General features: G+C 72.2%; 4 protein-coding genes across 10 annotated transcripts; 2 read left to right on the top strand and 2 right to left on the bottom strand.

Annotated features, from left to right (window-relative positions):
• Positions 1-17: 17 nt before the first annotated feature.
• CARNS1 (carnosine synthase 1) lies at positions 18-8713 on the bottom strand. Of its 2 annotated transcripts, none has more exons than XM_066997873.1 (10): positions 7034-8713; positions 6154-6171; positions 5512-5743; positions 5294-5383; positions 4691-5175; positions 4285-4465; positions 3761-3846; positions 3326-3557; positions 2964-3235; positions 18-2753 (listed from the first exon to the last, which is right to left on the bottom strand). In XM_066997873.1, the coding sequence occupies exons 2-10, from the start codon at positions 6154-6156 to the stop codon at positions 1536-1538; spliced, it is 2799 nt and encodes a 932-aa protein (XP_066853974.1). In that variant the 5' UTR covers positions 6157-6171; positions 7034-8713; the 3' UTR covers positions 18-1535. The 2 variants fall into 2 exon arrangements, with proteins under 2 accessions (XP_066853974.1, XP_066853975.1); XM_066997874.1 differs by lacking the exon at positions 7034-8713 and adding an exon at positions 6616-6728.
• A 102-nt stretch (positions 8714-8815) lies between these two features.
• PPP1CA (protein phosphatase 1 catalytic subunit alpha) lies at positions 8816-11338 on the top strand. The gene is made up of 7 exons (XM_066997880.1): positions 8816-8970; positions 9285-9416; positions 9513-9743; positions 10071-10175; positions 10280-10503; positions 10778-10912; positions 11009-11338. Exons 1-7 carry the CDS (start codon positions 8916-8918, stop codon positions 11117-11119), a joined length of 993 nt encoding a protein of 330 aa, XP_066853981.1. The 5' UTR covers positions 8816-8915; the 3' UTR covers positions 11120-11338.
• Positions 11339-11340: 2 nt separating this feature from the next.
• On the bottom strand, positions 11341-13597 carry RAD9A (RAD9 checkpoint clamp component A). Of its 5 annotated transcripts, none has more exons than XM_066997876.1 (11): positions 13440-13597; positions 13268-13338; positions 13002-13127; positions 12802-12916; positions 12627-12726; positions 12432-12541; positions 12240-12346; positions 12095-12186; positions 11923-12024; positions 11632-11845; positions 11341-11555 (listed from the first exon to the last, which is right to left on the bottom strand). In XM_066997876.1, exons 1-11 carry the CDS (start codon positions 13471-13473, stop codon positions 11457-11459), a joined length of 1170 nt encoding a protein of 389 aa, XP_066853977.1. In that variant the 5' UTR covers positions 13474-13597; the 3' UTR covers positions 11341-11456. The 5 variants fall into 5 exon arrangements, with proteins under 5 accessions (XP_066853977.1, XP_066853976.1, XP_066853979.1 ...); XM_066997875.1 differs by having other exon boundaries at positions 12417-12541; XM_066997878.1 differs by having other exon boundaries at positions 12095-12159; positions 13440-13596.
• A 2051-nt stretch (positions 13598-15648) lies between these two features.
• Positions 15649-26021, top strand: CLCF1 (cardiotrophin like cytokine factor 1). Of its 2 annotated transcripts, none has more exons than XM_048053147.2 (3): positions 15649-16209; positions 23130-23296; positions 24360-26021. In XM_048053147.2, the coding sequence occupies exons 1-3, from the start codon at positions 16194-16196 to the stop codon at positions 24849-24851; spliced, it is 675 nt and encodes a 224-aa protein (XP_047909104.1). In that variant the 5' UTR covers positions 15649-16193; the 3' UTR covers positions 24852-26021. The 2 variants fall into 2 exon arrangements, with proteins under 2 accessions (XP_047909104.1, XP_047909103.1); XM_048053146.2 differs by lacking the exon at positions 15649-16209 and adding an exon at positions 16319-17025.
• Positions 26022-26048: the final 27 nt, after the last annotated feature.

Genomic DNA, 26048 nt, shown 5'->3' on the forward strand with positions numbered 1-26048 from the left:
TGGGACAGCGACACGGCCCCGGTGCTCCACAGCCTTTATTGGGGGGTCTAGGGCACTGCGTGGGCTGTGTTATTGTAGGGTCGCTGCTGTTACCGGGGGGTCTTGGGTGCTACATGGGCTGTGTTATTGTAGGGTCACTGCTGTTACTGGGGTCTAGGGCACTGCATGGGCTGTGCGTTATTGTAGGGTCACTGCTGTTACCAGGGGTCTAGGGCACTACGTGGGCTATGTTATTGTAGGGTCACTGCTGTTACTGGGGGGTCTTGGGCACTATGTTGGCTGTGTGTTGTTGTAGGGTCACTGCTGCTACCGGGGGGTCTTGGGCATTACGTGGGCTGTGTTATTGTAGGGTCACTGCTGCTACCGGGGGGTCTTGGGCATTACGTGGGCTGTGTTATTGTAGGGTCACTGCTGTTACTGGGGGGTCTCAGGTGCTACATGGGCTGTTATTGTAGGGTCACTGCTGCTACCGGGGGGTCTTGGGCACTATGTTGGCTGTGTGTTGTTGTAGGGTCACTGCTGCTACCGGGGGGTCTTGGGCATTACGTGGGCTGTGTTATTGTAGGGTCACTGCTGCTACCGGGGAGTCTTGGGCACTGCGTGGGCTGTGTGTTATTGTAGGGTCACTGCTGTTACTGGGGGGTCTCAGGTGCTACACGGGCTGTGTGGTTTTTTAGGGTCACTATTCCCCCCCAGTAAGGGGGGTCTTGGGCACTACGTGACTACTCAAGCTGTGTTATTGTAGGATTGCTGCTGTTACTGGGGGGTCTCAGGCGCTACATGGGCTGTGTTATTGTAGGGTTGCTGCTGTTACTGTGGCATCTGTTGCTGTCAGACCACTCGATGGTGACGAGGGGTGACAGGGCAGCAGTGCCTATTACACACTGCGTTGTCACACGGCATTTCCTGAGGGCCCAGCTTGTCCTCGTGGACCCTTCCCAGGGCCATGTGTCATGGGAGAGTCTTCCCACGTTTGTTATGGCAGGGTCTCCCTCACTCTGGTTTGTTATTGTAGGGTCTACCCAGTGATGGTGTTTCCTCACAGGGTCTCCCCATGCCGGTCTGTTATTGTAGGGTTTCCCCATGTTCATCTGCTATTGCAGGGTCTCCCCATGCTCATTTATCGTAGGGTCTCCCCACGCTGGTTCATTATTGTGGGACCTCCCTGTGCTCTCTGTTATTGCGGGGTCTCCCTGTGCTGGCTGGTCCTACTGCCATTGTGGAGTGGCATGGGTGCCATGGGGGCCACCCCATTACCATCGGCTTGTTAACGAGGGGGCCCCGTCCCTGCCTCCCCTGGGGACAGCACAGGGATGGCTGGGCAGGGGTCTCAGGACTCCCCCTGGGCTCTGTCCCCGTGCCACGGGGAGCGAGCAACACGGGTGACAAGGCCCAGGGAGGGCTCAGGGGGAGGAGGTGGTGGAGAAGGGGACACGTCGGGGGGCCGGGGGGAGCCGGGGGGCGCCGGGGGCCGGGCAGGCAGGGCCGTGGGTCAGGACCTCTGCGCCACCCCCCCGCCCCGCTCCCCGCCGGGGCTATTTGAAGTGGGAGAGGAAATGGTCGACGGGGTAGCGTGGCGAGTCGATGCCCAGCGCCTGGCAGAGCCCCAGCAGGCGCCCGCAGGCCTCGGCTGGGCTGCCCCCGGCGCAGGCCACGCTCAGGCAGGGCTCCTCGTACTGGCCGCCCGCCTCCTCGAAGAGCGGGTTGAGCCGCACCAGCCCGCGCCGCTGCAGGCCCTGCAGGGCCGCCAGCCCGCCGTGGCGCAGCGCCGGGCCGTGCTCGGAGGCCAGGCACATGACGCCCGCCAGGTGGGCGCGGGGCGCGGGGCGGGCGGGCAGCACGGGCGGCAGCCCCAGCGCCACCAGCACGGCCGCCAGCAGCAGGTCGGGGCCGTAGACGGCGCGGATCCAGTCGCGCAGGTAGAAGCCGCCCATGCGCGGGTTGATCTCCAGCAGGCGCGGGCCGCCGGGGCCCAGCTTCAGCTCCACGTTGAAGACACCGTCGAGCAGCCCGCAGGCCCGGCAGCACTGCAGGGCCGCCCGCACCAGCTGGGCCTGCCGGTCGGCGGGCAGGCAGGAGGGCAGCACGGCCGCCGTCTCCAGGAAGGCGGGCAGGCGCGTGGGGCCGTTGTCCGACACCCAGGCGCCCAGCAGCCGCCCCTCGAACAGCACCAGGTCGACGTCGTGCTCGGTGCCCGGCACGTACTCCATCAGCAGCATGGCGTTGCCCCAGCCCAGCCCGATGCCCGGGTAGTCGGTGTCGGCACGCAGGTCGCGCCACAGCCGGGCGGCGTGCGCGTGGCACTGCCGGGCGCTCTCCACCAGCCGCACGCCCACGCCGCCCGCCCCGAACTCCAGCTTGGCCACGGCGGGGAAGGGGACGACACCCGCCGCCCGCTCCACGTCCCCGTGGCTGCGCAGCCGCCGGCAGGGCACGGCGAAGGCGGCGGGTGGCGGGCGGCCACGGCGGCAGCACTGCAGGTGCTGGTGGGTCCGGCTCTTCTGCTTGGCCAGGCGGACGGCAGCGGGCGGGCTGCCACGCAGCCCCAGCCGCTGGCACACCAGCGCCGCCAGCACCACGCAGTCATCCCAGTAGGAGAGGCAGGCGTGGGGCCGCAGGTCCCGGGCGCGCACCAGCTCCACCACCCGCTCAGCGTGCTCCTCGTCGCGCTGGTGCTCCCGGCTGTCGTAGGGCAGGAAGGTCTGCACCAGCCCCGCCGCAAAGTGCTCCGGGTCCGACTCCACCAGGTGAATCTGCGCAGCCACCACAGGGGCATCACTGTGGTATGGGGACGGGGGACGGGTGCCCACCCCCGGCCCCACGCCGCCCCCCTCAGCCCATGCAGAAGGAGAGCAGGTCGGAGACCACCCGCAGTGCGAGCACTGCTGCAGCGCAGCCGCTGCCTGAGGGGCGGTGACCGGTGTTCACTCTGGAACCTACTGACAGCCCCATTTCCTCCTTACCCTCAAGCCATATTCGCGGGCTGCTTCCCAAACGAAACTCTTGCTGACGCCGCCGGCCCCGATGAGTAGGATGTCCTTGCCCTCTACCAGGTGGCACTGTGCCCGGTGGAGCAGGGCTTCTGCCAGCAGCCGGGGCAGGTCACCAGCAGGCTCCCCCACGTCGCGCCCCATGGCCTCAGCCAGCAGGCAGGTCTCCAAGCACCGCTGGCAGTTGGCAGACAGGGCCACCAGCTCCAGGGTGTCATCCACACATGACAGCAGGAAATCCACACCTGGGGGACACGGTGGGAACGGCGCACTCAGCACCCCAGGGCTGCCCTCCCCCTGCCCCTGCAGGAGCAGCCCCAGGGGCTGGTGCTCACCAAGGATGTCGGTGCGGGCACGGGTGCCACCACGCTGTGCGGGGCTCAGCTCGGCTTCAGCGGCAAGGAGGGCGGCCATGGCGTCCTCAGCAGCCCCCCGCAGCCGCTCCGCCAGTGCCTGCCGGTGCCCCGGGTCCGCCAGGCCCCACTGCTGCAGGCTGGAGTCCAGGCCCAGGGGCAGCGCCGCCCCATGCCGTACCGGCGCCTCCGCGCGCCCCATGCCGCATGCCACCTGTGGGGACACGCCGCCACCGGCACGGGGACATGGGCCACCCCCGGGGACGCCCAGAGCCACCAGGTGCCGACACCCCACAGCTCGCGGTCACCCCCACCCTGCCGCACCCACCGCCAAGCACAGGGGCCACATGAACGGGGGGGGGGGTTCCCGACCCCACCCAAGGGTGTGGCACCCCCACCCTCGCGCCCGGGCCGTACCTGGCAGAGCTGGGGCCGGTCCCCCCAGGACCGGCAGACGACGGTGCAGATGCGCAGGGCCACGGGCAGCCGCGGGGCTGCGCTGCCTGGGGGGCGAGGGACAGGGCAGGGACGCGCCGCAGCCCGAGGACAGGAACGTGGGGAGGGGGCCCTGCCGCCCCCCCCCCCCAACCCACCCCCGGTCGCAGGGCAGCCCAGTGTGGCACCACCACCACCACGGCCACCCCCAGCCCCCTGGGATGGTGGGGGGCCAAGGACGGTCCCCCCGCCTCCCCACCTGCCCCCTTACGATGGGCACTGCCCCCCAGCTCAGGGGACAGGAGGGGGCCAGGGCAGTCACCTCCCCCCCCTCCCTAGGGGGCTGCAAGGGTCCGGGGTGGCCCCCACCCCGGGGTTTGGACATGAGGCTGACAGCGACCATGGGAGCTCCAGGGGGCCCTTCCCAGGGATGGTGGGAGCTCCAGGGGGCCCTTCCCGCCCCTCTCCCCCCCCGGGGGTGGTGGGCGCCCGAGGGGGGGTCTTACGTGGGGGGGGCGCGGGCAGGCGGGTGGTGGGCACCAGGGCCTCCAGCAGGACGCTCTCCTCCTCCTGCAGCCCACTCAGCCGGGCCACCACCGCCGCCGCCACCGCCGCCCCCTCCGCCTTCCCGTGGGTGCTGCGAGTGCCTGTCCCACGCCACCGCCACCCTGCCGGCCGCACCGCCACCTGCATGCAGCGTGGTGTCACCGCCTGCCGCCTCGCCACAGCACCCCTCGCCCCCTGCCACCCGCTCCCACCACCACCCCGTGGCCGTCCCACCAAGCCGCGCCACCACTCGGTGCTTGTGACTGGCACCCCACAGCCGCCCCCGAGTGTCCCGCTGCTGCTCCCTGCCCCCACGCCCCAGCCCCACAGCCCCCCACCCAGCCCACGGTGCCACCCAGTGCCCACCTGGCTGTAGGGCTTCATGGCAGTGCCCCCCAGGAAGGCGCCCACTTCCTCCCGCACCAGGCTCTCCTGGCCCTGGGGGTCCTCCAGCCGCACCAGGCGCACCCCAGGGGGTGCGGGGTCCTCAGGCAGGGCCCCCTCTGTTCCCAGGACAAAGGCCAGGGTGGGGGGCACGAGCAGGCCAGCACGGGCAGCCAGCACCCGGCGGGTGGCCACCGGGTCCTCCAGCCACTGGGCCAGTGGCACCGAGCCCCCCATGGGACAGTCGAGGTCGCGGGCCAGCTCGCCCACCCAGCTGCTCTCAGTCCCGGGGCTGAAGGTGCCCGTCACGTAGGTGGCCCTCCGGGGGGGCACAAACACCTCCAGGGTGCTGTGGCCCCCCGCCTCGAAGGAAACTCCCTGGGAGAGCAGCAGTGACCAGGCGCCTGGGGACGTCTCCGAGGGCACCCGGCTGGCCCAGGTGGGTGAGAGGCACAGCACCATGGCACCTGCGGGTGGGCAGGGGTGTGGGCAGTGGCTGTGCCCCCTGTGCTGGGCACCCACCCTGGGTGGGACGTGGGGGGAGCTCGTGGCTGCCCGTTATGGGGGACTGGGGGCCGTACGCACCTGGGCAGCGGGAGCCACCCTCCAGCAGGACGGGCAGGAAGGCGGTAGGGGAGCCCAGGATGCAGACAGTCATGTCCAGTGGACCGAATCCTGCCAGCGAGGTGGTGGTCAGCAGGCATGGGACCCCACTGCCACCCCGTCTCTGGCACCCCAGTGCCAGGACACAGCCTGGCGCTGTGTCCCCAGCTCCCAGCCCCCGTGACCCCCATGCCCAGTACCCGTGCGGGGCTCCTTGGTGTGGTCCACGGTGAGGGGCAGCCCCTCCTGGCGCAGGGCACTCTGCAGCAACTCGTAGCCATGGGTGGCTGAGTCGGGGTCCCCGGTGTCCTCGGGGACCTCGCCATCAGACACCTCCTCGTCCAGCCAGCCCGGGCACAGTGCCTCCGGCCCTGCCCACTCCTTCTCCTTCGGGCTCAGCGGCTGCTCCACGCTGACCTGGTCCACTGAGAGCTGCCGTGGGGCACAGCCGGGGCTGGAACCGGGTGGCTGCCGTGGGGGTTGCCACGGGGCACAGACGGGGCAGGGATGGGGCCAGCAGTGGGACAGATGAGGGGCAAGCACGGGGGCGATGGAGCTGGCGTGGGGGCGATGGGGCGGGCATGGGGTTCAGGGCAGCATGGGGCAGGCACGGGGCAGTGCCGCAGCACGGGGCAAGGGGGTTGGGGGGCTGTGGGGGTGCCCAGGCACGGAGCCACCGCCTTGGGGACAGCAGGGCAGTGCCAGCTCCCAGACAAAGCGTCCCCTTGTCCCCGCGGGGTCACGCGGCGGGTGGGCACGGCACTGCCACGCCGAGTGCCCGGTACCGCCGAGCCCTGCCGGGAGGAGCCCCCCCCCGCCTGGACGCTCCCGGGACCACTCACCATCCTGGCGTCGGGGGGCTGCAAAAGACAGAGGGGCCGAGTCAGCCGAGTTCGGCAGGGACCCCCGGGGTGTCCTGGGGTCCCCTCGGTGCCAGCCCCGGTGTCACTTCTCCCCCCCCCCCCCCCCGCACCCCTCGGTGCCAGCCCTGCTGACTGGGGCAGCTCCGGCTGAGCCCCGGCAGGGATTATCCTAATCCGGCGTCAGCTCAGCCCCACCGGGGACCCCCCTGCGCCCGGTGCCAAGGTGCCCTGGGGCTGTGGGCCCGGGCGCGCCCCCCCCCCCCGGGTGCCCCAGCCCAGCGGCTCTGGCTCGGGGGGAAACTGAGGCACGGGCGTCCCCTGGCCAGCACGGACAGCCGCGGACCCCACGGGGGGGCCCTGGACGGTGTCCACGCGACGGGGGCGACCCCGGTGGCGGGACGCCCCCTCCCCGCCCCCCGGCGAGCCCTTTCGCCGCGGTACCTGCGCGGGGCCCGCGGTCGCGCGTGGATGGATGCCTGCCCCCGGGACAGCGCCCCGCTGGAGCCGGGGGCGCGCTCGGAGCCCTTAAAGCCCCGCGCCCACCCCCCCCCCCCCCACCGGGGGCCCGGCCCCGTGCCCCGGATTAGGCGGCGGGCACGGCGGGCGGCACAGAGCCCCATTGTCCCCGGCTGCCACCCGGCCCCTGTCGCCTGTTGCCTGTCGCCTGTCCCCAGCGCGGCGGAGATGCGGCGCCGCACGTCCCCCGGCTTAGCGCGGCAGCTGCTCGCGCTGTCGCCGTCCCCGTCCCCGCAGCGCTCTGAGCACGCCACGCACGGACACGCGTGGACACACGTGCGCAAGTCCCCGCACACGCGTGCACAGCGCACACGCACCCCCCAGACCCCACCCCGGCACCCACCGGCGGTCGCTGTGGCGGTGCCGGTGCCCGCGGCTGTCGCTGCCCGCAGAGCCCTGTGCCCGGTTCTGCACCGGCGGTGCCTCCAGCCCGGGCGGGGCGGCCCCGGGGGAGGGCGCGGGGCGGGGACGGGGGGCGGGGGGTGCGGGGAGGCGGCCAGCGGGGGTTGGGGCACCCGGGGGTCGCCCGGGGACAGCGGCGCAGCTGACACCGCGGGGCTGAAATGTCACGGACGGGGGCCACGGGCACGCGGCCCGGGCTGGCGGCGCGCGTGGCACGCGGGGAGCGGACGGCACCGGGGGCACGCGTGGCACGGCACGGCACGGCACGGCACGGCACGGCACGGCACGGCACGGCAAAGCGCCCCACGGCGCGGCACGGCACGGCGCGGCACACGCCGTCTGCCCCGCTCCCCACGGAGGCCCCCACGGGAGTCTCCGCGGCACGGGGGTGGCAACAGCCTCCCGGCAACGGTCCCGCGTGGCCGCACCGGCACAGCCCCGAGACGCGGCCCCGCCGGGCGGGAGCGGGCACCGGGGGGTGCGGGCACGGGGCACGCACGGAGCGGGGCGGCGGGGGCAGAGCTGCGCCTGTCCCCCCGCGCCCCCCCCCGACCCCCCCCGGTGCTGTCCCGTGTCCCGCGTCACGTGTCCCGGTGCCTCCGTGCCCCCCGGTGCTGTCCCGTGCCCCCTGTCACGTGTCCCGGTGCCCCGCTGCCCCCCGGTGCCGTCACATGTCCCGGTCCCGTGCACCCCGCGGTGCACCCCCGGGGCTGTCCGTGTCCCCCCTGCCCCCCAGTGCTGTCGCCCATCCCAAATCCCGTCTCCCTCACGTCCCCCGGTGCTGTCCCGTGTCACCTACCCAAGTCCCCACCCCGGCGTCCCGGTGCCCACCGTGTCCCGTGTCCCCCCACGCTCCCCGGTGCTGTGCCGTGTCCCAGTGTCCCGGTGCCCCGCCGGTGTCTCCGTGCCCCCCGTGCTGCCCCCTGCCTTATGTCCCGTGTCTCCTACCCCGCTGTCCCCCCCCCATCCACCCACGCACGTCTTGCTGCCCCCCGGTGCTGCCCCGTGTCCCCCCACGTCCCCCGGTGCTTCCTCTTGCCCCACTTCCCGCGTCCCCCCCATGTTCCCCGGTGCCGTCCCGTGTCCCCTATCCCGTGTCCCAGCGTCTCGGTGCCGTCCCGGTGCCCCCGCTATGTCTCCGTGCCCCCCGGTGCAGCCCCTTGTCCTACGTCCCGCGTCCCGGTGCCCTCCCGCTGCCTTCCCGTGTCCCCTGTCCCGGTGCCCGCCGTGTCCCGGTGCTCGCCGGTACTGCCCCGTGTCCCCTGTCCCGCTGACCCCCGGTGTCCCGGTGCCTCCGGTGCTGTCCCGCGTCCCCTATCCCGGTGCCCGCCGTGTCCCGGTGCCCCCGGTGCTGTCCCGCGTCCCTTATCCCGGTGCCCGCCGTGTCCCGGTGCCCCCGGTGCCGTCCTGTGTCCCCTGTCCCGCTGACCCCCGGTGTCCCGGTGCCCCCTGTGCTGTCCCGCGTCCCCTATCCCGGTGCCCGCCGTGTCCCTGTGCCCCCCGGTGCCTTCCCGTGTCCCCCGTCCCGCCGACTCCCGGTGCCCCGGTGCCGCCCCGCGTCCCACGCCCCGTGTCCCGGTGCTGTCCCGCGTCCCCCGTCCCGGTGCCCGCCGTGTCCCGGTGCCCGCCGGCGCCGTCCCTCGTCCCCCGTCCCGGTTGCCCCCCGGCGTCCCGCCGCCGGCCGCCCCGCTCCGCGTCTCGGCGGCCTCCGGCCCGGCAGGGGGCGCTGCGGCGCCGCCCCCCCGGGTCCCCGCGGGCCGCTCCCGGTGCCGGGCGGGGCGGGGCGGGGCGGGCGGCGCGCGGGGACGCAGCGTCCGGCGGCCATGGCGGACACCGAGAAGCTGAACCTGGACTCCATCATCAGCCGCCTCCTGGAGGGTGAGCGGCCCCCACGGGACCCCCCCGGCCGCCCCCTCCGGCACGGGGCCGCCGCCAACGGCCCCGCCCGCGGCACCAACGGCCCCGGGGCCCCGGCGGCCTCCGGGCCCCGCAACGGCTCCGGGGAGGGACCGGGACCGGCGGGGGGTGGGCCTGAGGGGACCGGGGAGAGGGGGGGCGGGTACCGGGCCGGGCGGTCCGGGGGTGTGGGGGGGGCACGGCGGGGTCTGGGGGCGTTTACCGGCTCCGTTACCGGCTCCGTTACCGGCTCCGTTACCGGGGGGGGGGTCCCGCTGACGGCCGCCCCCCCGCAGTGCAAGGGTCGCGTCCCGGGAAGAACGTGCAGCTGACGGAGAACGAGATCCGCGGGCTGTGCCTCAAGTCGCGGGAGATCTTCCTGAGCCAGCCCATCCTGCTGGAGCTCGAGGCGCCCCTCAAGATCTGCGGTGAGCACCGGGACGGGGCGGGGGCACCGCGGGCACCGGGGGGGGGGGCGGCGGGGCCGGGCGTCACCCCGCGCTGTGCCCCCCCCCCCCCCCCAGGGGACATCCACGGGCAGTACTACGACCTGCTGCGCCTCTTCGAGTACGGCGGCTTCCCCCCCGAGAGCAACTACCTGTTCCTGGGCGACTACGTGGACCGGGGCAAGCAGTCCCTGGAGACCATCTGCCTGCTGCTGGCCTACAAGATCAAGTACCCCGAGAACTTCTTCCTGCTGCGCGGCAACCACGAGTGCGCCAGCATCAACCGCATCTACGGCTTCTACGATGAGTGTGAGTGCTGAGACGCCGCCGTGCCCCCCTCCAGCCCCATCCCACCCACCTTTCCCTGCCCGCCTTCGCCTCGTGTCTTCCCCGTGCCATCCCACGCTTGGCCCCGTCTACGGTTTCTGTGACAAACGGGGGCCCCCTTGTCACCCCCGTGCCACCCGTCCCCACCGGCACCTTCTCTGCCGGGATGCGATGCCCCGTGCCTGCCCCGTGCCCCCGTCCCAGGCCCACGCTGCGTCACCCAGTGACGTCCCGCGGGCAGCCAGAGCGGGGCCGGGGCTGGCGAGGCTCCGTGGGGGGGCTCCTGGCACCCACGCCACTGCCTCGCAGGCAAGCGGCGGTACAACATCAAGCTCTGGAAGACATTCACCGACTGCTTCAACTGCTTGCCCATCGCCGCCATCGTGGACGAGAAGATCTTCTGCTGCCACGGAGGTGGGCACGGTGCCCCCGGGGCGGGGGGCTGTCCCGGGGCGGGGGGCTGTCCCGGGGAGGGGGGCTGCCCCCCGGCAGGGCCTGACGCCGCCCGCCCCGCGCAGGGCTGTCTCCCGACCTGCAGTCGATGGAGCAGATCCGGCGGATCATGCGCCCCACGGACGTGCCCGACCAGGGGCTGCTGTGTGACCTGCTCTGGTCCGACCCGGACAAGGACGTGCAGGGATGGGGCGAGAACGACCGCGGCGTCTCCTTCACCTTTGGGGCAGAGGTGGTGGCCAAGTTCCTGCACAAGCACGACCTGGACCTCATCTGCCGGGCACACCAGGTACCGCTGGGGGAGGTTGGCAGGGGTGCCTGGCTCTTGCTCTGGGGTGTTTGCTCTGGGCACACCCGGGCTCCCTACAGGCAGGGGTCTCCAGGGGGTTTCCCCTCAGGAGGGGACGTTTGGGGTCTCGGGGGTGTTGCCCCAGCGGGTGGCGGGGCTCCGTAAGCTTGTGGAGGGAAGGTATTTGTCCCGGGGGGGATCGCAGGCAGGGCGCAGGGGGGATATCTGCCCCAGGGCAGTGGGGATGCCCCAGCTGAGCCCCGAGGCCCCGCAGGTGGTGGAGGACGGCTACGAGTTCTTCGCCAAGCGCCAGCTCGTGACCCTCTTCTCGGCGCCCAACTACTGCGGGGAGTTCGACAACGCGGGCGCCATGATGAGCGTGGATGAGACCCTCATGTGCTCCTTCCAGGTGGGCTGCAGCTCGGGCGGGTGGGCGGGTGGGCCTGGAGGTGGGGAAAGTGGGGGGCGGCCGCCTGCAGCCCCCCACTCATCCCCTGACCCCCAGATCCTGAAGCCGGCCGACAAGAACAAGGGCAAATACGGGCAGTTCAGCGGGCTGAACCCCGCCGGACGCCCCGTCACCCCTCCCCGCAACTCTGCCAAAGCCAAGAAGTGAGCACCCGCCGCCGGGGCCCGGGGCCCGGCCCCCCCATCAGGTCGCTCCTCTTTCCATTCGTTTTTTTATTTGTAAGATCCCGCCCCCCCCCCCACCCTCCACCGAACCAAAAGCCCCCTCTGGGGCAGGGCCCACCGGGGTGAGTGGGGCAGCCCACCCCTGGGACAGCAGTGGAGGGGGGGGCAGGAGGCTTTTTTGGGAATAAACTTGTAAAGGGTCGCGGGGGGGTGCTTTGTGTTGTGGCTGGGGGGATCCGGGGGAGCACAACCTGCGTGCCCAGGCAGTGCCAGCTGCCGCAGCAGGGCCCCAGGGCTGGTGCCAGGGGGCACCGGGGGTCTCAGCACTCGCCATCGCTGTCCTCTGCCAGCACCTCCTGGCTGGGGGCCGGGCTGGGCCCCCCCGCTGTCATCACCGAGCCGAAAAACAGCGAGCGGAACTGGGGGGGAGAGGCGGGTGTCAGGGGGGAGTGCGCCCATCCCCTGCCCCCCGACACATCCGTGCCCGTCCCCCACCTTCTTGTGAGGGGGCGTCCCTGGCACAGCTCCTTCCTCCTCCTCCTCCTCCTCCTCCTGGGGGTCGCTTTCTATGGGACGAGGGGTGCGCAGGGGGAAGGTGGGGCTGGGGGGTGCCCCCGAATCCTCCCCGTAGCTGCCGGTTTCCATGGCAACCATGTAGGACTCGAGGTCATCGGCGAAGTCGTCAGACGGGGCAGGCGCGTGGGAGATGCTGCATGGGGAGACGGCGAGTCAGCGGGGGTGGCGTGGGGGCCGTTCACTCTGGTCCCTACTGGTGGCAGCGGTTACCCGTTGGCTGCGGGGGGCTGGGAGCTGCTCTCGGGGTCCAGGAGGGTGGCCAGGACCAGGTGTGCCTCCATCAGGGGGTCTTCCAGGGTGAAGATCGCCGGCCTGGGGGCACAGAGGGCCTGAGCACAGGGGGGTCAGGCAAGCACGGGGCGGCCAGGGCGGCTGCTCCTACCTGCCGGGCGCGTCGTAGTGGATGGTGAGGGGCAAGTTGGAGGCCTCGGCGAAAGTCAGGATTCCCTGGGCGGAGACGAGACGGAGTGAGAGCTGAGCGGGTGAGGGGGGAGGACGTTTGGGGGCGGCCCCCGGGTCACGCTCACCCGAAATTCCTTGAGGCAGAAGGTGATGCGGGAGTCCGGGACCACAGCCACCGCCTGGAACTCGTCCGGGGCCAGCCACAGCTCCGTCACCATCGCCTTGCCCAGGTCTGCAGGGAGGCCGTCAGGGGCACGGGGCGGGAAGGCACCTCCCCGTCAGCCCCCCGGCCCCCAGCTCACCGGCCCCCAGCTCACCGGCCTCGTCCTCCACGTAGCTGCGGAGGCTGATCCTACCCCCGGGGCCGGCCCCCAGCGTCACCTCCGCCAGCGTCTGCGGGAAGTGGACCACAGCCTCCGCCAGCACCCTGCGGCACGGGGCGGGAGGGGGCTCAGCACCTCGTGTCCCACCCCCCCCCGCCACGTATCCCCGCAGCCCCCCGGTGCCCTCACCGTGCCGGGGCGCAGAGGCTGCTGGCGCAGCGCTGCGTGTCGAAGACGGCCTGCAGCCGCTCGCACTCCTGGAAGGCCAGGTTGTGGGTCCGGGTGATGCCTGGGGGGGGGGGTGAACGGTGGCTCAGCGGGGCCGGTGCGGCCCCCCCTGCCCGCCCCCCGGTGCCCCACTCACCGTACTTGCAGTGCAGCTGCACCACCAGGCGGCTGGCACGGGGCCGCAGCAGCACCAGGCACCGCTCCACCGTCTTCTCCAGCGCGGGCAGCGAGCGGAAGACGCCGAGGAAGGACTGGGGCGGGGGGGGCAGAGCACGGCCGTCAGCCCCCGGGGGTACCGGGAGGATACCGGGGGGGTACCGGGGGGGGTTGCCTCACCTTCATGTGCACCTTGCAGCGCGGGGGCGCGGCGGGGGGCCCGGGCTGGTACAGCTGGAAGAAGAGGGGCGCCAGGAGGAAGGAGGCGAAGGCGGAGCGCGAGGCGCTGGCGGCCCGCAGGGACAGCTGGGGGGGGGCACGGGGGCGGCACCGGGCCGTCAGCGGGCGGGCCTGCACCGGGACGAGGGGGGCGGGGGGGGTGCTCGGGGCTCCCCCCGCCCCTCCCCAGCCCCGGTACGGCCCCGTCCCGGTGCGCAGCCCCGTACCCCGCTGCCGGTGGGCTCCAGGTACAGCTCGTCCCCGATGCGCGACAGCGCGTGCACGGCGCGGCCCAGGGCTGCGGGAGCGGAGCGGTGAGGGGGGAGGGGGGCCGCCGCCGACACCCCCCCCCCCCCCCGTACCCCCCGGTGCCGGTCCCGGTGCCGGTCCCGGGCTCACCTCTGACGTTGCTACCGGCGATGACGCACTTCATGGCGGGGGGGCTGCCGGGCCCCGCCCCCCGCCCCGCCCCCCCACCTGCCGGGCCCTCTCCCCCCGCCCGCGCGGCCCCGCCGCTCCCTCCCGCCGCGCCGCCGCCGCCACCGGCCCCGCTCCCGCCCGCCGCCTTCCCATTGGACGCCAGCCCGCCTCCGCCCCGCCCCCCGCGGCCGCCCGATTGGCTGGCGCGGCTGAGTGACGGCGCGGCGGCGCTCTGCGAGCCGCGGCCCTTCACGTGACCGGGGGCGGGACCTTCGCCCGTCTCCCTCCGCCCCGCCCCGCTCCTCAGCGGCCCGCGAAGGGGCGGGCCCTGCCCGGCCGGCCGGCACGCTATTGGACGCCGGAGCGCGGGCGGCGCGACGGATTGGAGGACAGCCGGAGCGACGTGCCGCGCGGCCAATGGGGCCTCGACGAGCAGGGGCGGGGCGACGCCGGCCGCGCTCCCCTCCGCCGGCCCTCGGGCCACCGGCCCCCGGCGCCGCCCGCAGCTCTGCCCCGGGGCCGGGCCCGGCGGGAGCCTGCCCCGCGCGGGGCTGCTCGGCTCCGGGCCGCGGGGCAGCCCCCGCCCACCCCCGCTGCCCGGTGCGGCCCCGGCGGCGTGCTGGGGGCTGCGGGGGCCGGCGGGCTGCCCCGCCGCAAAGGTCGGCAGTGGGAGGCGGCGGCGGCACCGGGGCTGGGGCGGGGGCGCTGCCGGTGACGCAGCCCCGGGCAGGGGCAAGGCCTCGCCCACGCCGCCGGGTCTCGGCCCCGGGTGGACCGGGGTGGACCGGGGGGGGGCTGGGCTGCGGCTCCCCGGGGCGAGCGGGGCGGGGCCCGGCACGTGGCCCCCGAAATAGGGACCCCGGAACAGGGGCCCCCGCCCGCCCGCCCCCTCCCGGGGGAGCCGCGGGGTCGGCCCGGAGCCGGCCGCCGCTCCCATCAGCCCCGCGGTGCTGCCGGCAGCCCCCGGGGACCCGCAGGCGGCTTTTCCCAACCGCCGGGCTCTGCTGGGGGGGGGGGCCGATTGCCGGGGGGGAAACCGGACACCCTGCCCGCGGCAGGGGGAGTGGAGCGCACGGGGAGGCCGGCCCCGCGCTGGCGGCTGGGGGGAGGCGGGGGACCCCCCCCCGGCACTGCGGGGAGCCGGGCGCAGCCCCCCCGGACCCCCCGAGCGCCAGGGCTGGGGCAGCACCGCCGCCTCCCCCCCCCCCCCCCCCGGCCCGGCAGCCCCGGGCAGTGCCCGGCGGCCCCCTCACCCCAAGCAGCTTCGCTCCCGGTGCCGCCCCGCCGGGGGTGCTGAGCGCTCAGCCGCGTGTCGGTGCCACACGTTGCTCTGTCCGAGCCCAGGGCGGGCAGGTTTGGTGGGGGTGTCCCTGCATTCAGGGCTGGGGTGGGCTTGGGGTGCCACGGGGATGCGGTTGCTCCGTGCCGAGCAGTGGGGAGGCTTCAGAGCGGGGATGAGCCCCAGCAAAGCCACCTTCTGCCTCCCAGCCCTCTCAAGCGCTCCCCAGCTGCCGTGCAGTGCTTTTGTTTCGCACAAAGATTTTGGGGGGAGCCAGCGCAGACAAGGCTGCGCCCCTCGTCGTGAGCGAATCCCCCTCTCCCTGCAAAAAAGGGGACACGAGGCTCACCTCTGCCGCCGCACGCTGTGGGCTGTGGGTCGCAGGGGGAAGGGGCTGGCCGTGTGTCCTGGCCGCGTGTCCTGAGCACGCCGGGCACGAACCCCCCCGGTGGTATAGCTGCCCAGCCGGGCAGAGCAGGAGGGCTTCGCACCGTGCTCGGCCCCCAGGGTCCAGCCCAGCGCCCCCGGCCCGCTGACGGGGACGGCAGCCTCCATTTCCAGAGGGCCGGCGGGCACCGGAGCGGGGTCCCTCCTCTCGGGGCAGGTTGCTCGCAGACGAGCCGGCTGTCAGCAGCCTCGCGCCCTGCCCGAGCAGCCGCTCGCGGGGCCGGGAGGAGAGGGCTGCGCAGGGCGAGGGCGGCGGGGCACTGGGGCCGGTACCCGGGGCACTGGGGCCGGTACCCGGGGCACTGGGGCCGGTACCCGGGGCACTGGGGCCGGTACCCGGGGGACTGGGGCCGGTACCGGGGGACTGGGGCCGGTACCCGGGGCGCGGGGCCGGGGCCCACCGGGCACGGGCGGCAGAACGGCAGCGATACGCACCGGCAGCCGCGCACCGGGAGCTCCGCCGGGAGCCGGTGGGGGGGGGGGGGGGGCGACACCGGAGCCCCGACGGCGCCGGGCCGGGCGATGCCGCGGCCGCGCTGCCGCCGCCGGGGGCTCGGTCACCTGCCGCGGCCCCGGGGCAGCGCCGAGAGGTCCCGTCGGAAGAGAACGGCGCGGGGCGGGAGGCGGCCGGGCCGGGGCCGGGGCCGGGGCCGGGGCGGCGGGGCCATCCGCCGTCCCTCCGTCCGTCCGGCCGTGCCGCCCCCCGCCCCGCACCGGCCGCCCTTCCCCGCCGCTCTGTCTGTGTGTCTGTCTGCCTGCCTGCCTGTCTGTCTGCCTGCGCCGCCTCTCTCCGCCTCTCGCTCCCCCTTGCCCCGCGGCGGGGCGGCAGCCTGGCACCCCACGCCCCCCACGCCCCCCGCGCCCCCTCGCCCCTCGCCCCTCTCCCCTCGCTGCCCTCCCCGCGGGGAGCGGGGCCGCCAAATGGGAGCTCCCAGCCCGGCCCCGGCGCAGCAGCGCGGCCGCCCCGCAGCCCCCCTGCGGCCAGGACCCCCCGGGCCGCCGCCCCCATGGATTTCCGAGCAGGTAGGAAGGAGCCCCCCGCCCGCCGCCCCGTCCCGCTCCCCGGCCACTAACAAAGGGCGAGCGGCAGCCAGGGCCCCCCCGGGAAGGGGGGAAGAAGGGGAGGGGGGCGCGAGGAAGGGGGCATTCCCCCCCCTTCCCCCCTTTCTGCGGTCCCCCCCCCCGGTTCTGGTCCCCGTCCGCTGCCCCGCGCGCGGCGCCCGGTCCGGCCACAGCCTCCCCGGCGCGGCCGCGGAGCCCGGGGGGAGCCCGGGGGAGAGGGAGGGGAATGAATGGAGCCCGCTCTTGTGTACAATTGCATCAAATACATTCTTGAAAGCAACCTGGTTCTGCTTAACACTTGAATTTCGGAAAAAAAAAAAAAAAAGGAAAAAAAAAAAAAAAGGGAGGCAGCAGCTTGGAGAGAGGGTGTATGCGAGCTCGCGTTTTTTTATTCTTGCATTCCTGGACACCAATCAAAAGAGCAAATCAAGGGAGGTGGAAGGGGGAAAGGCAGTGAGCGAGGGAGCCGGAGCGTGGTGCAAACCGTGCACACACTCACACACCAAAAAAACACAGCCCAGACAGCTTCTTCCACCTAACACCCAAGCAAACACAAACCAAAACAAATAGGGAGAGGAGGAAAAAAAAAAAAAAAAAAAAAAACACCCGAGCGAGCGCGAGCGAGTGCGAGCCAGGGCAGAGGAGAGCAGGCAGGCTTCGCCGTCAGCGCGGGGCTCGGGGCTCGGCGCAGCACCAGCCCCACGCCCGGGCTCCTCGCGCCCCCTCCAGCCCCGCGCCCTGACTCTACTATGCTAAATGTGGCCGGGGAGCCCCCAGGTAAGACCGAGGGGCCGGGGGCAGGGGCGGGGGGCTGCTGCGCCTGGCGCGGCTCGCTGTGCCGAGCCGCTGCTGATTTTAATTTGATTTGATTAAAACGTCTGTCTGGCTTTGGGATTGATTTAAGACTTTCCCCCTCTGCCTTTTTTTTTTTTTTTTTTTTTTTTCCCTTTCTCTAGTTCCCTCTTTTCCATGCATGTTTGTGATTACCAGGGAGGGAAACGCCGCTTAGCACGGAGAATTAAAACCCAGGACTGACAGAGGGGAGGAAAATGAAAGTCCCTGGGACTCGGGGGGGCAGGAAGAGCTGCTTCTCCTGCCCGGGGCTCACTCGTGGGGCAGGCGGCGCGAGTGCAGGCATGTGCTGCAGCCTCTGAGCCCCACCGGGACGTGGCTGACGCTTTTGGGGGTGCTGGGGAAATGCCCCGCTCCGCAGAGGGAACCGGCACGCCGCCACTGCCCTGGGGCTCTGGCCACAGCTGCCGGATGGCTTTGTTACCCCGGCCCTGGCGGCTGGAGCCGCCCCCGGGGCCCTGGGAAGACTGGGGGCTGCCGGCCCCATGGCGCGGAGGGGCTGCGTTGGGGCTGCCTGGCGCAGAAAGGAAGGGGAAAAACGCTGGAAAACAACCCTTAAAAGGTCAAACTGTGGGCGCTGTCGGCCGGGCTCCCGCCTCGCTGGGCGCGGGGCTGGGGACACGAGGCCGGGGCCAGGTTTTGTTCAACTCCCGCGGAGCCGGCGCGACTCGGGGGAACCAGAAAAGTGGGGCCGGCAGCCGGGGGCTCCAGCTCCTGGCCCCATCGCGCCTCTGAACCCCGTCCCCAGCTCGGTGGAGGTGGCGGGGAGCTGGTGGCACCAGGAGGCTGCCGGCCGCGGCCTGCGGTCAGCCCGCGGCACAGCTCGTGGCGGGTGAGGGAGGGAGGGGGATGCCGAGGGCCGGCCGCCGCTCCGCTCCCCGTTTGAGGCCGTCCCCGGCCCGGCAATGTCCCGGGGACGGGGCTCAGGGATGCCGGGCTCCCACCAGGAACCGGTGTCCCCGCACCTCGTTAGCAGGCTGCGCGAGGGCACGGTCCCCGCGCACATCTGGGCTGCATTAGCCCCAGCCCGCGAGCAGCCTCTGAAGGGAAATGCAGAGGGCTCTGCTTACAGGGCTGCGCCGGGGGAAGATTTATGCCCTGCTAAGTGGCACATTTCGCCATAAATCACCCCCTTCCCTGCGCCCACCTGCCCTGCTGCCGGGAGCTGCCTCCTCCTGGGCTGGGGGGGGGGGCTCATCCTGGCTCTGTGGCCCCTTGTGTGCCCGCCAGGTGCCCACACAAAGATCCCAGCAGGCACACGCAGGGATGCGCTTGCACCCACCTGCCCTCACCAGCGTAGACGGGACGTCTGGGTGGCCAGCTTTCCCACTTGTGCCATGGCAGCGCCATGGGTCTGGGTGGCCCGCAGACGACGAGCCCGCGTCTGGTGCTGCTAGGGCACCGGGGCGTGCAGTGCTGCCTCCGCACGTGCGGCTTCCCAGGGCATAGCCATCCCCACCGTGCCTGCCAAGCGGAGCGGCTGCTCCCATGCAAACCCGCCAGCAGCGTGGCACGGGGCGGCTGGAGGGAGATGCCAGCAGTGGTGGCAGGTCGGGGGCTGACGGCACCCATGGCACGGGGCTCGGTGCTGCCATGCGGGCTGGCACCGGGAGCCCCAGCTGGCCCCACAGCCCCAGTCCCCCCCTGTGCTGGGAGCTGCCGCTCCCCTCCCGGGCTCGGCCCCCAGCTTGCCGTTTCCGCTCCAGGCCGGAGAGGGGCCAGGCTGCCTTTGGCGCTGGGCTGTCCCTGGCTCCGCCGCCGCTCCCATAAAAGCTCCCTCGGCTCTTTGTGCTGTGGCTGCAGGCACAGCCGCCTTGGCCCTCGGCACCACAGGGGACGCGGGTTGGGGTGCCTGGCGTGGGAGGGATTTTTGGCACTGTCAGCCCTGTGCCAGGAATGCCAGATGGGTCTGCGGGCACCCGTGGTGGGTGCAGCGAGGAAGGGGCACCGGGGAGGCTGTGCCGTTGGGTTCCGCTGGCGTGCGTGGCGGTGCACGGCAGTGCGTGCCGGACAGGCGCTGCGGGTGCCCTCGGGCAGCACCACGCAGGGCCGGCCCTTGGTGCAGGGTCTGGTTGGGATTAGGGGCCTGCTCCCCTGTCTCCGGTTGAGGGGGGGGGGGCTTCCATCGTGCCGCTGGCTGGAGCCGGATGGGAAATCCAGGCCCAGCTAATTACGGCCTCGCTGGAGTCTCCCGTGCACGGATGCATTTATAAACACACGGAGGAGACAGGATGTAAACACTCAGTGCGGGCTGCAAGCTCATGCATGGCCGGAGGGGCGCGGGGCCGGGCTCCCCCCGCGTGCTCCCCCGACGCCCCTGGGGATGTGGCCTTGCTCTCAGGGACCTGCACAGGGCGCAGCGGGGCAGGCACGCTGCAACTCCTCCTCCCGGCCAGGCCTGTGGTAGGTCTGGGGGATCCCCACTGCTCCCCGCTGCCTCTCACTGCCGTATCTGGGGGCAGTCACGGCACTTTGGGTGCAGGAAATATCAGCCACAGTGCCTGCGCGTCCCTCCCGTCGGGGACCACAGGACCCAACGTCCAGGTGCGGGCAGCAGGCGTCCTCGCGCCAGGGCCACGGGGCTGCTGTCAGCGTTAAAGTCCCGCAGCCCCGGGGACACGAGGTGTCCATCCCGGCCCATCCTGCGTGCAGCATCTCCCGGCCGGCTCCCCGCAAGCGGCTGGCGGCGGCTGCCACGTTGTGCAAGAGCCCGTCCGTGAGGGCGCGCGGGGAGAGCCGGGGGTCGGGGCAGCCGGGGCCGCTGCTATTGTCTGCTCCGTCATCGCTCGCGGGCTTCACGCTGCTCCCCGCTCCTCAATGGCGCGCTCACGCTGGCTGCCGCAGGACGTCCCGGCTCTGTTCCCGCCCCGCAGCCGGGCAAGCGCCGCGGAGGGGCCGCGCTCCCAGCGGTGCCGGGCTCCGCCGTCCCTTGGCCGCCAGCCCATCAGATACGGCAGCTCCCGCCGCCGCCTCACCGCGCTCGGGGCTCTGGGCTCCGCGGTGCGAGGGGCCGGCAGGGCGGGGGTCCCCCCTTCCCCAAGCCCCCGAGCCGCTTTGCTCAACACTTTCGGGAAAAGCGGCGCTGGCAGCTTGCGGTCACGCCTGACCCCGGCAGCTCCCTGCCCACGGCGTGCCCAGGGAACAGCTCAGCGCCGCACAATGGCAGCGGCGGCTCGCGGGGGGGTCTGCTCGGCGGGGGGGGGCAGCAGGGGCAGGCCCCCCCCCCCGGCCTCATCGCAGGGCTGCGGTTCTGCCGCTGTCTCCCTGCTCCGTGCTGTCCCACGCCTCCAAAGCCACGCGGGTGGCGGCCCCGCTGTGACGCACGGGGGCACGGCCGGGCGAGCTGTCCCGGGGCACTGCTGTCGGCCCCCTCGGTGCCCACAGATCCCCACCCATGTGCTGGGGCAGTGACGGGAGGGGGTGCTGCTGGCCGCTGCTCCGGGGGGGGCCAGCTCCCGTGGCCCTAGCTCTCCACCTGCCCGTGGGGCCGGCCCCGCAGCCGCTCCGTGCTTTGCTTACGTGGGCCGGGAGCATCCTGGCCCCACTCCAGGGCCGGTTTTGAAACCCTCGGGCTCTTCCTCTCGACGTCACTGGGATCCAGCTGTGCCGGCCCCGCTCGCCGCCTGCCCCCCCCTCCCTGCCGGGCCCGGGACTGCGTGGCTGCTGCCTGTGCCGGTGCTGAGCCATTTTCCACCCAGTGCCGAGCCGTCGTGGCCAAGGCGGGTGAGGGAGAGTGGCTGCACCGTGCTGGGCTTCCCGCTGCAGTCGCTCCCAGCTGCCACACGGCCAGGTCAGTGCCACCGCTGTGATGCCGCCACGGCCAAGCATCCCAGCCACCACCCAGCCCCGGACATCCACATCCACCAGGCGCTTCCTGGTGCCCTCCTTCATCCTCGTCCTCATCTTCACGCTCCTCCAGCCCCGCACCCCAGCTGCCTGCCTGGGAGCTGCCGGCTGCTCCGTCCTCGTCCCCGTTCCCCCCCGCGCCCCCATCCTGGCCCCCCCAGCTCTGTTTGCCTTGGCCGCAGCAGGGCTGGGGCCGGGTGTAAATCCCTCTCTGGAAACCCGAGCCGGTGGCGGGTGAGGGTCCCGCCGGCCCCGCTGCGCAGTGCGGGGCTGCGAGCGCCTGTGCCGGGCTCGGCCACGGTGGGGCCGGGCCAAAGCAAACACCCGGGGGCGGGTGAGTCACCGCCATGCGGCCCCCCCCCGCCGCCCTCGGCCCACGCTCGCACGCACACTTGCACGCATGCAGCGGGACCGCGGTGCGCCCCCCACGCTCACCATGCCGGGACCCATGGGCTCGGCCGTGCACGAGCGGCTCCGCGTGCTCCCTACGTCACGGCTGCGGTGTGGGGCACGCGGCGCCCGTGAGGTCACCGTCACGTGCAAGGGCGTGCTCGGGGGCTGACATCAGTGCGCAGCGTCACGGACGTGCACAGCGTGTCACACACCTTCACGGTGGATCTCACGTGTGCTATGTGCCACACACATGCACGGTGGATCTTGTGCTTGCTTGGTGCATCACGCTTGCACGGTGCACGGCACTCCTTCGTGGCGCGCGGCACGTCTTCATGTTGTATCCCACGTCTGCACCGTGCCCGTCACATGCCTGCACGGAGTGCCACAGCTGCACGGTGTGCATCGCACGGCTGCACGGTGCCTCACACGCACGGTGCCTCGTGCATGCAGGAGCTTTGCGCAACGGCACCTGTGCAGGGCGCATTGCACACCCGCAGGGTGCCGTGCATCACCAGGAGACGGCATCCCACAGCTGGTGGGCGCAGCCGGGCCGGGTGCCACGCGCAGGGACTGGCGCAGCCGCAGCCAGGGCGTCCCCACGGGCCCGCGTGCGTCAGTGGAGCTTGGCTGCTCCTGCCTTTCCAAACCTCCCAGCAGCATTTGACGGGGAGTGGTGACGTGTGAGGGCACCGCAGGGCTCCCCGCCGCCCTCGCCTCCCTGGGGGGGCCGCCAGGGGCTGCCCGTGCCGGGCAGGGCTGGGAGCAGGGCCGTGCCGTGGGGAGCCGTGCCGCGGCGTGCCGGCAGTGGGTTGTCCCCGCGGAGGAGGTGCCGGGAAGCGCGGCAGGGTGCGCAGCGAGGTGCCAGTTGGACGGAGCCTCCTGGAAGCGGCCGCGACCTCTCGGTGAGCGGGGCTGGCTTTCGTAACCCGCCCTGACGTCAGGGCGCTGGCGTGGCCCGGCCGGCGGTTTCCGGCAGAGGCCTCGGCAAAGGTTGCCCCGCGCCCCAGCCGCCCTGTGGGGTCCTGCCCCTGACCCCTGCCCGGCCCCAGGCTCCCAGCAGGGCAGGGCCAGATGGGATGGGAATGGGGACGGGGACAGGGACGGGGATGTGGATGTACTGCTGCAGTCCCGCAGGGTGCCCAACGTGCTGTGATTAGGAAGGCAACCAAGCCCGCTCCGGCATTGGTGGTAGGTGACTCGGCGTTCCCAAATATAACCCGGGCGTCCCGGCGGGAGTGCAGCAAGCAGCGCTCGCTCGAGACCATATAAAGGATTGTTTCTGCAGTCCGCGGTCGGCAGTGCACAGAGGAGAGGCCGTGCTGGATGGTGGTCCCAGTGGTGCTGGTGGGGACACTGGGGTCCCCAAAGCCCCTGCTGCACCAGTCCGGGCTTCCCATGTGGATGCTGAGCAGCTCCGCTCCATGCCCAGACCTTCCCTGCCTCAGTTTCCCCGTGTGCAGGATGAGGCTGGGGCTGGTGGTGAGCGTGCCAGTGGCACAAGGTCCATGAGGTAGCAGGGTATCCCTGTCACCGGGTGAGAGGAGGAGGTCTTGGGCGCCATGGGCAAGACCGGACCTCCTCGGGGGGGGCGTGGAGTCTGCATCCCCCCCACCCAGGGAGGTGGGGAGCGCAGCAGAGGTCTGGTGGAACCAAGTGGAGCAGCCGCCGGGGCGCTGCCACATCCCCAGCACCCCAGAGCCCATCACACCCCACCAGGGTGCCCCGGGGCTCCCGATTTCCCCATCCCCGTGCTGCAGGGACCCCCCTGAGGCAGCGCCGTGTCTCTGCAGGAGACTCTTGGGGGATCTTTGCCTTCCTGTGTGCTGCGCTCTGCAACCTGCCGGCAGTGCCCGCCCTGAACGGCACGGAGGAGCTGGGCGCCGGCCAGTCCATCCAGAAGACCTACGACCTGACCCGCTACCTGGAGCACCAGCTCCGCACCCTCGCTGGCACCTATGTGAGTAGGGGGCTCGCCCCCCGCCCCGGCTTGTCTTCCCCCCCATCTCCCTGTTGGCACCACAAGCCTGGGGACCTCCTGCTTCTTTCTGTGTCCCCACCAGTGTGGGGACCCTCCCGCCTCCCCGTAGTGCAGCGTCAGGACAGGGGTGGGACTGCACCTGTATGCATGAGGCTGTGGGTCTCCACCCATGCTGGAGGCCAAGGAAATGCCTCATCGGGATGAGGGCAGGGGCCGGGGGAGCCGCCCTGTGCCTCCGGCGGAGGGCGTCTCCCCCGGCCCCTGCCCTCGTCCCAGGTCCAGGCATGGGGCGCGGGCATCTGCACACCCCTGGCTCCCTGCCACCGCCTCTCCCTGCCCGCCGGCAGCACCGGCCCACGCGGAGGTTCCCTGTCTCTGCCCTGACGTGCCCCCGGTGCTGCTGGCGTGGCACAGCTGGAGGTGCCCCGGTGCCACTGCTGTCCCCCCACTGCATGCAAGCTCTGGTTGAGCTCCCTTGGTTGCTTCTGTTGCCTGGATGTGGGGACACGGCGGGTACGGGAGGGGGACATGGAGGCCTGGGACGTGGGGATCATGGGGAACCGGGGACGTGGAGCTCAGGCACAAGGGGATGTGGAGACTGGGGGAACACGGTGGACATATCCAGCAGGGAGACACGAACCTGGGATGTCAAGCACATGGGGAACTGGAGACGTGGCGGGCATGGAGCTTGAGGACGTGGTGGGGCATGGAGATCGGGGTAGGGGGACAGGGGAACGTGGTGGGCACGTCCATCTGGGGGACATGGAGATCTAGGCAATCAAGGGCATGGAGACCAGGGATGTGAAGGAGAAGGAGAGGCGGTGGACAGGGGGACCTGGAGACCTGGGATGTGCTGGGAATGTCCAGCTGGGGGACGTGGAGAGTGGTGACACAGTGGGCATGGAGATCAGGGATACGTGGGCGGGAGGCTGCAGAGACGTGAGATGCGTTGGGCACGTGGATCACACAGCAGCTGGGGACACGGGGGACAGTCCCACCCCGGTCCCCCCCCCCTCCTGACCCCCTCCCTCCCACCTTGCAGCTGAACTACCTGGGCCCCCCCTTCAATGAGCCCGACTTCAACCCCCCGCGGCTGGCGCGCGCCGAGCAGGTGCCCAGCGCCACGGTGGACTTGGACCTGTGGCGGGGGCTGACGGACAACGCGCGGCTGGCAGCCAACTACCGTGCCTACAGCCGCCTGCTCTGCTACCTGCGCGGGCTGGACGGGCAGGCGGGCACCGCCGAGCTGCGCCACCGCCTCGGCCACTTCTGCTCCAGCCTGCAGGGGCTGGTGGTCAGCATTGCCGGCGTCATGTCCTCCCTGGGCTACCCGCTGCCCGCTGGCCCTGCTGGGCCCCCGCTGCCCCCCGGTGCCCCCGCCGCCCCCAATGACTTCCTCAAGAAGATGGACGACTTCTGGCTGCTGAAGGAGCTGCAGACCTGGCTGTGGCGCTCGGCCAAAGACTTCAACCGCCTCAAGAAGAAGGTGCCGCCCGCCGTGGTCACGCTGCGCCTCGAGGCGAGGGGCTTCTGAGACCCCCCCTGCCGCTTTGCCAAGGTGGGGGACGGGGCCCCCCGAGGCCACCCCACGTCCCCACCAACGCCTTGCCGCGCCTTAATGGATGGGGCTTCAGACCCCGAATGCCACCAAAGCCACCCCACGTCCCCACCAACACTACTGTGCCTTAACAGATGGGGATTCTGTCCCAAAGTGCCACCAAGTCCACCCCACGTCCCCACCGTCAGCTCACTGTGCCTTGAGATATGGCGCTCCTGACCCCAAAGTGCCACCAAAGCCACCCCACATATTCATTGCCACCTTACTGTGCCTTAACGGACAGGACTTCTGACCCCAAAGTGCCACCAAATACACCCCACATCCCCACCACCACCACTGTGCCTTAACAGAGGGGCTTCTGTCCCTAAGTGCCACCAAAACAGCCCCACATACCAATCGCCACCCTGCTGTGCCTTGACAGGTGGGGATCCTTACCCCAAAGCGTCACCAAAGCCAGCCCACGTCCCGTCTCCCCCCATCACCACTGTGCCTTAAAGAGCAGGGCTGCTGACCCCAAAGCGCCACCAAAGCCACCCCGCGTATTCATCATCACCCCGCTGTGCCTTGAGAGATGGGGATCCTGAACCTAACGTGCTGCCACAGCCACCCCGTGTCCTCACCTCGCCGTGTCCCGAGGGACGGGGCTCTTGGCCCCGCGGGCTGCCTCACGCCCCCGCCGTTGCCTTGCCCAGGGGCGAGGCACTCGGACGCACGGGGCCACCACGGCGCGCCTCCACCCCGCGTGCCCGGGGCACGGGGCTCCTGCCCCGGAGCGCCACCGATGCCGCTCACCTCCCCGCCACCACCGCCGGCCCCGTGGGGGCTGCCCCACGCCCGTGGGGCTGGGAGCGGCGGTGTCTTCGCCCTGCCCCACGGCTGCAACGAGCCCCGAGCCCGCGGCACCCCCGGCGCCCTGCGGGCCCCGAGGGACCGAGCCCCCGGCGCCGAAGCCCCGCCCCCAGGAGCAAGAGGCCCCGCCCCCGACGGCAGCAAGCCCCGCCCACCCCGCGTAGCAAGCCCCTCCCCCTACGGCAGGCCCCGCCCCCGCTGCCCCAAGCCCCGCCCACCCCCGCGGCTGCCAATCACCCCCGGTGGGCGGGGCCAATGCCCCGGGGGCGGGGCTTGGGGCTTGGGGCGGGGCCGCGGGGGCGGCTGTCTCGGTGCGTCTGTGAG

The sequence above is a fragment of the Anser cygnoides genome, chromosome 5 (genome assembly GCF_040182565.1).
Source record: "Anser cygnoides isolate HZ-2024a breed goose chromosome 5, Taihu_goose_T2T_genome, whole genome shotgun sequence".
Taxonomy (NCBI): Eukaryota; Metazoa; Chordata; class Aves; order Anseriformes; family Anatidae; genus Anser; species Anser cygnoides.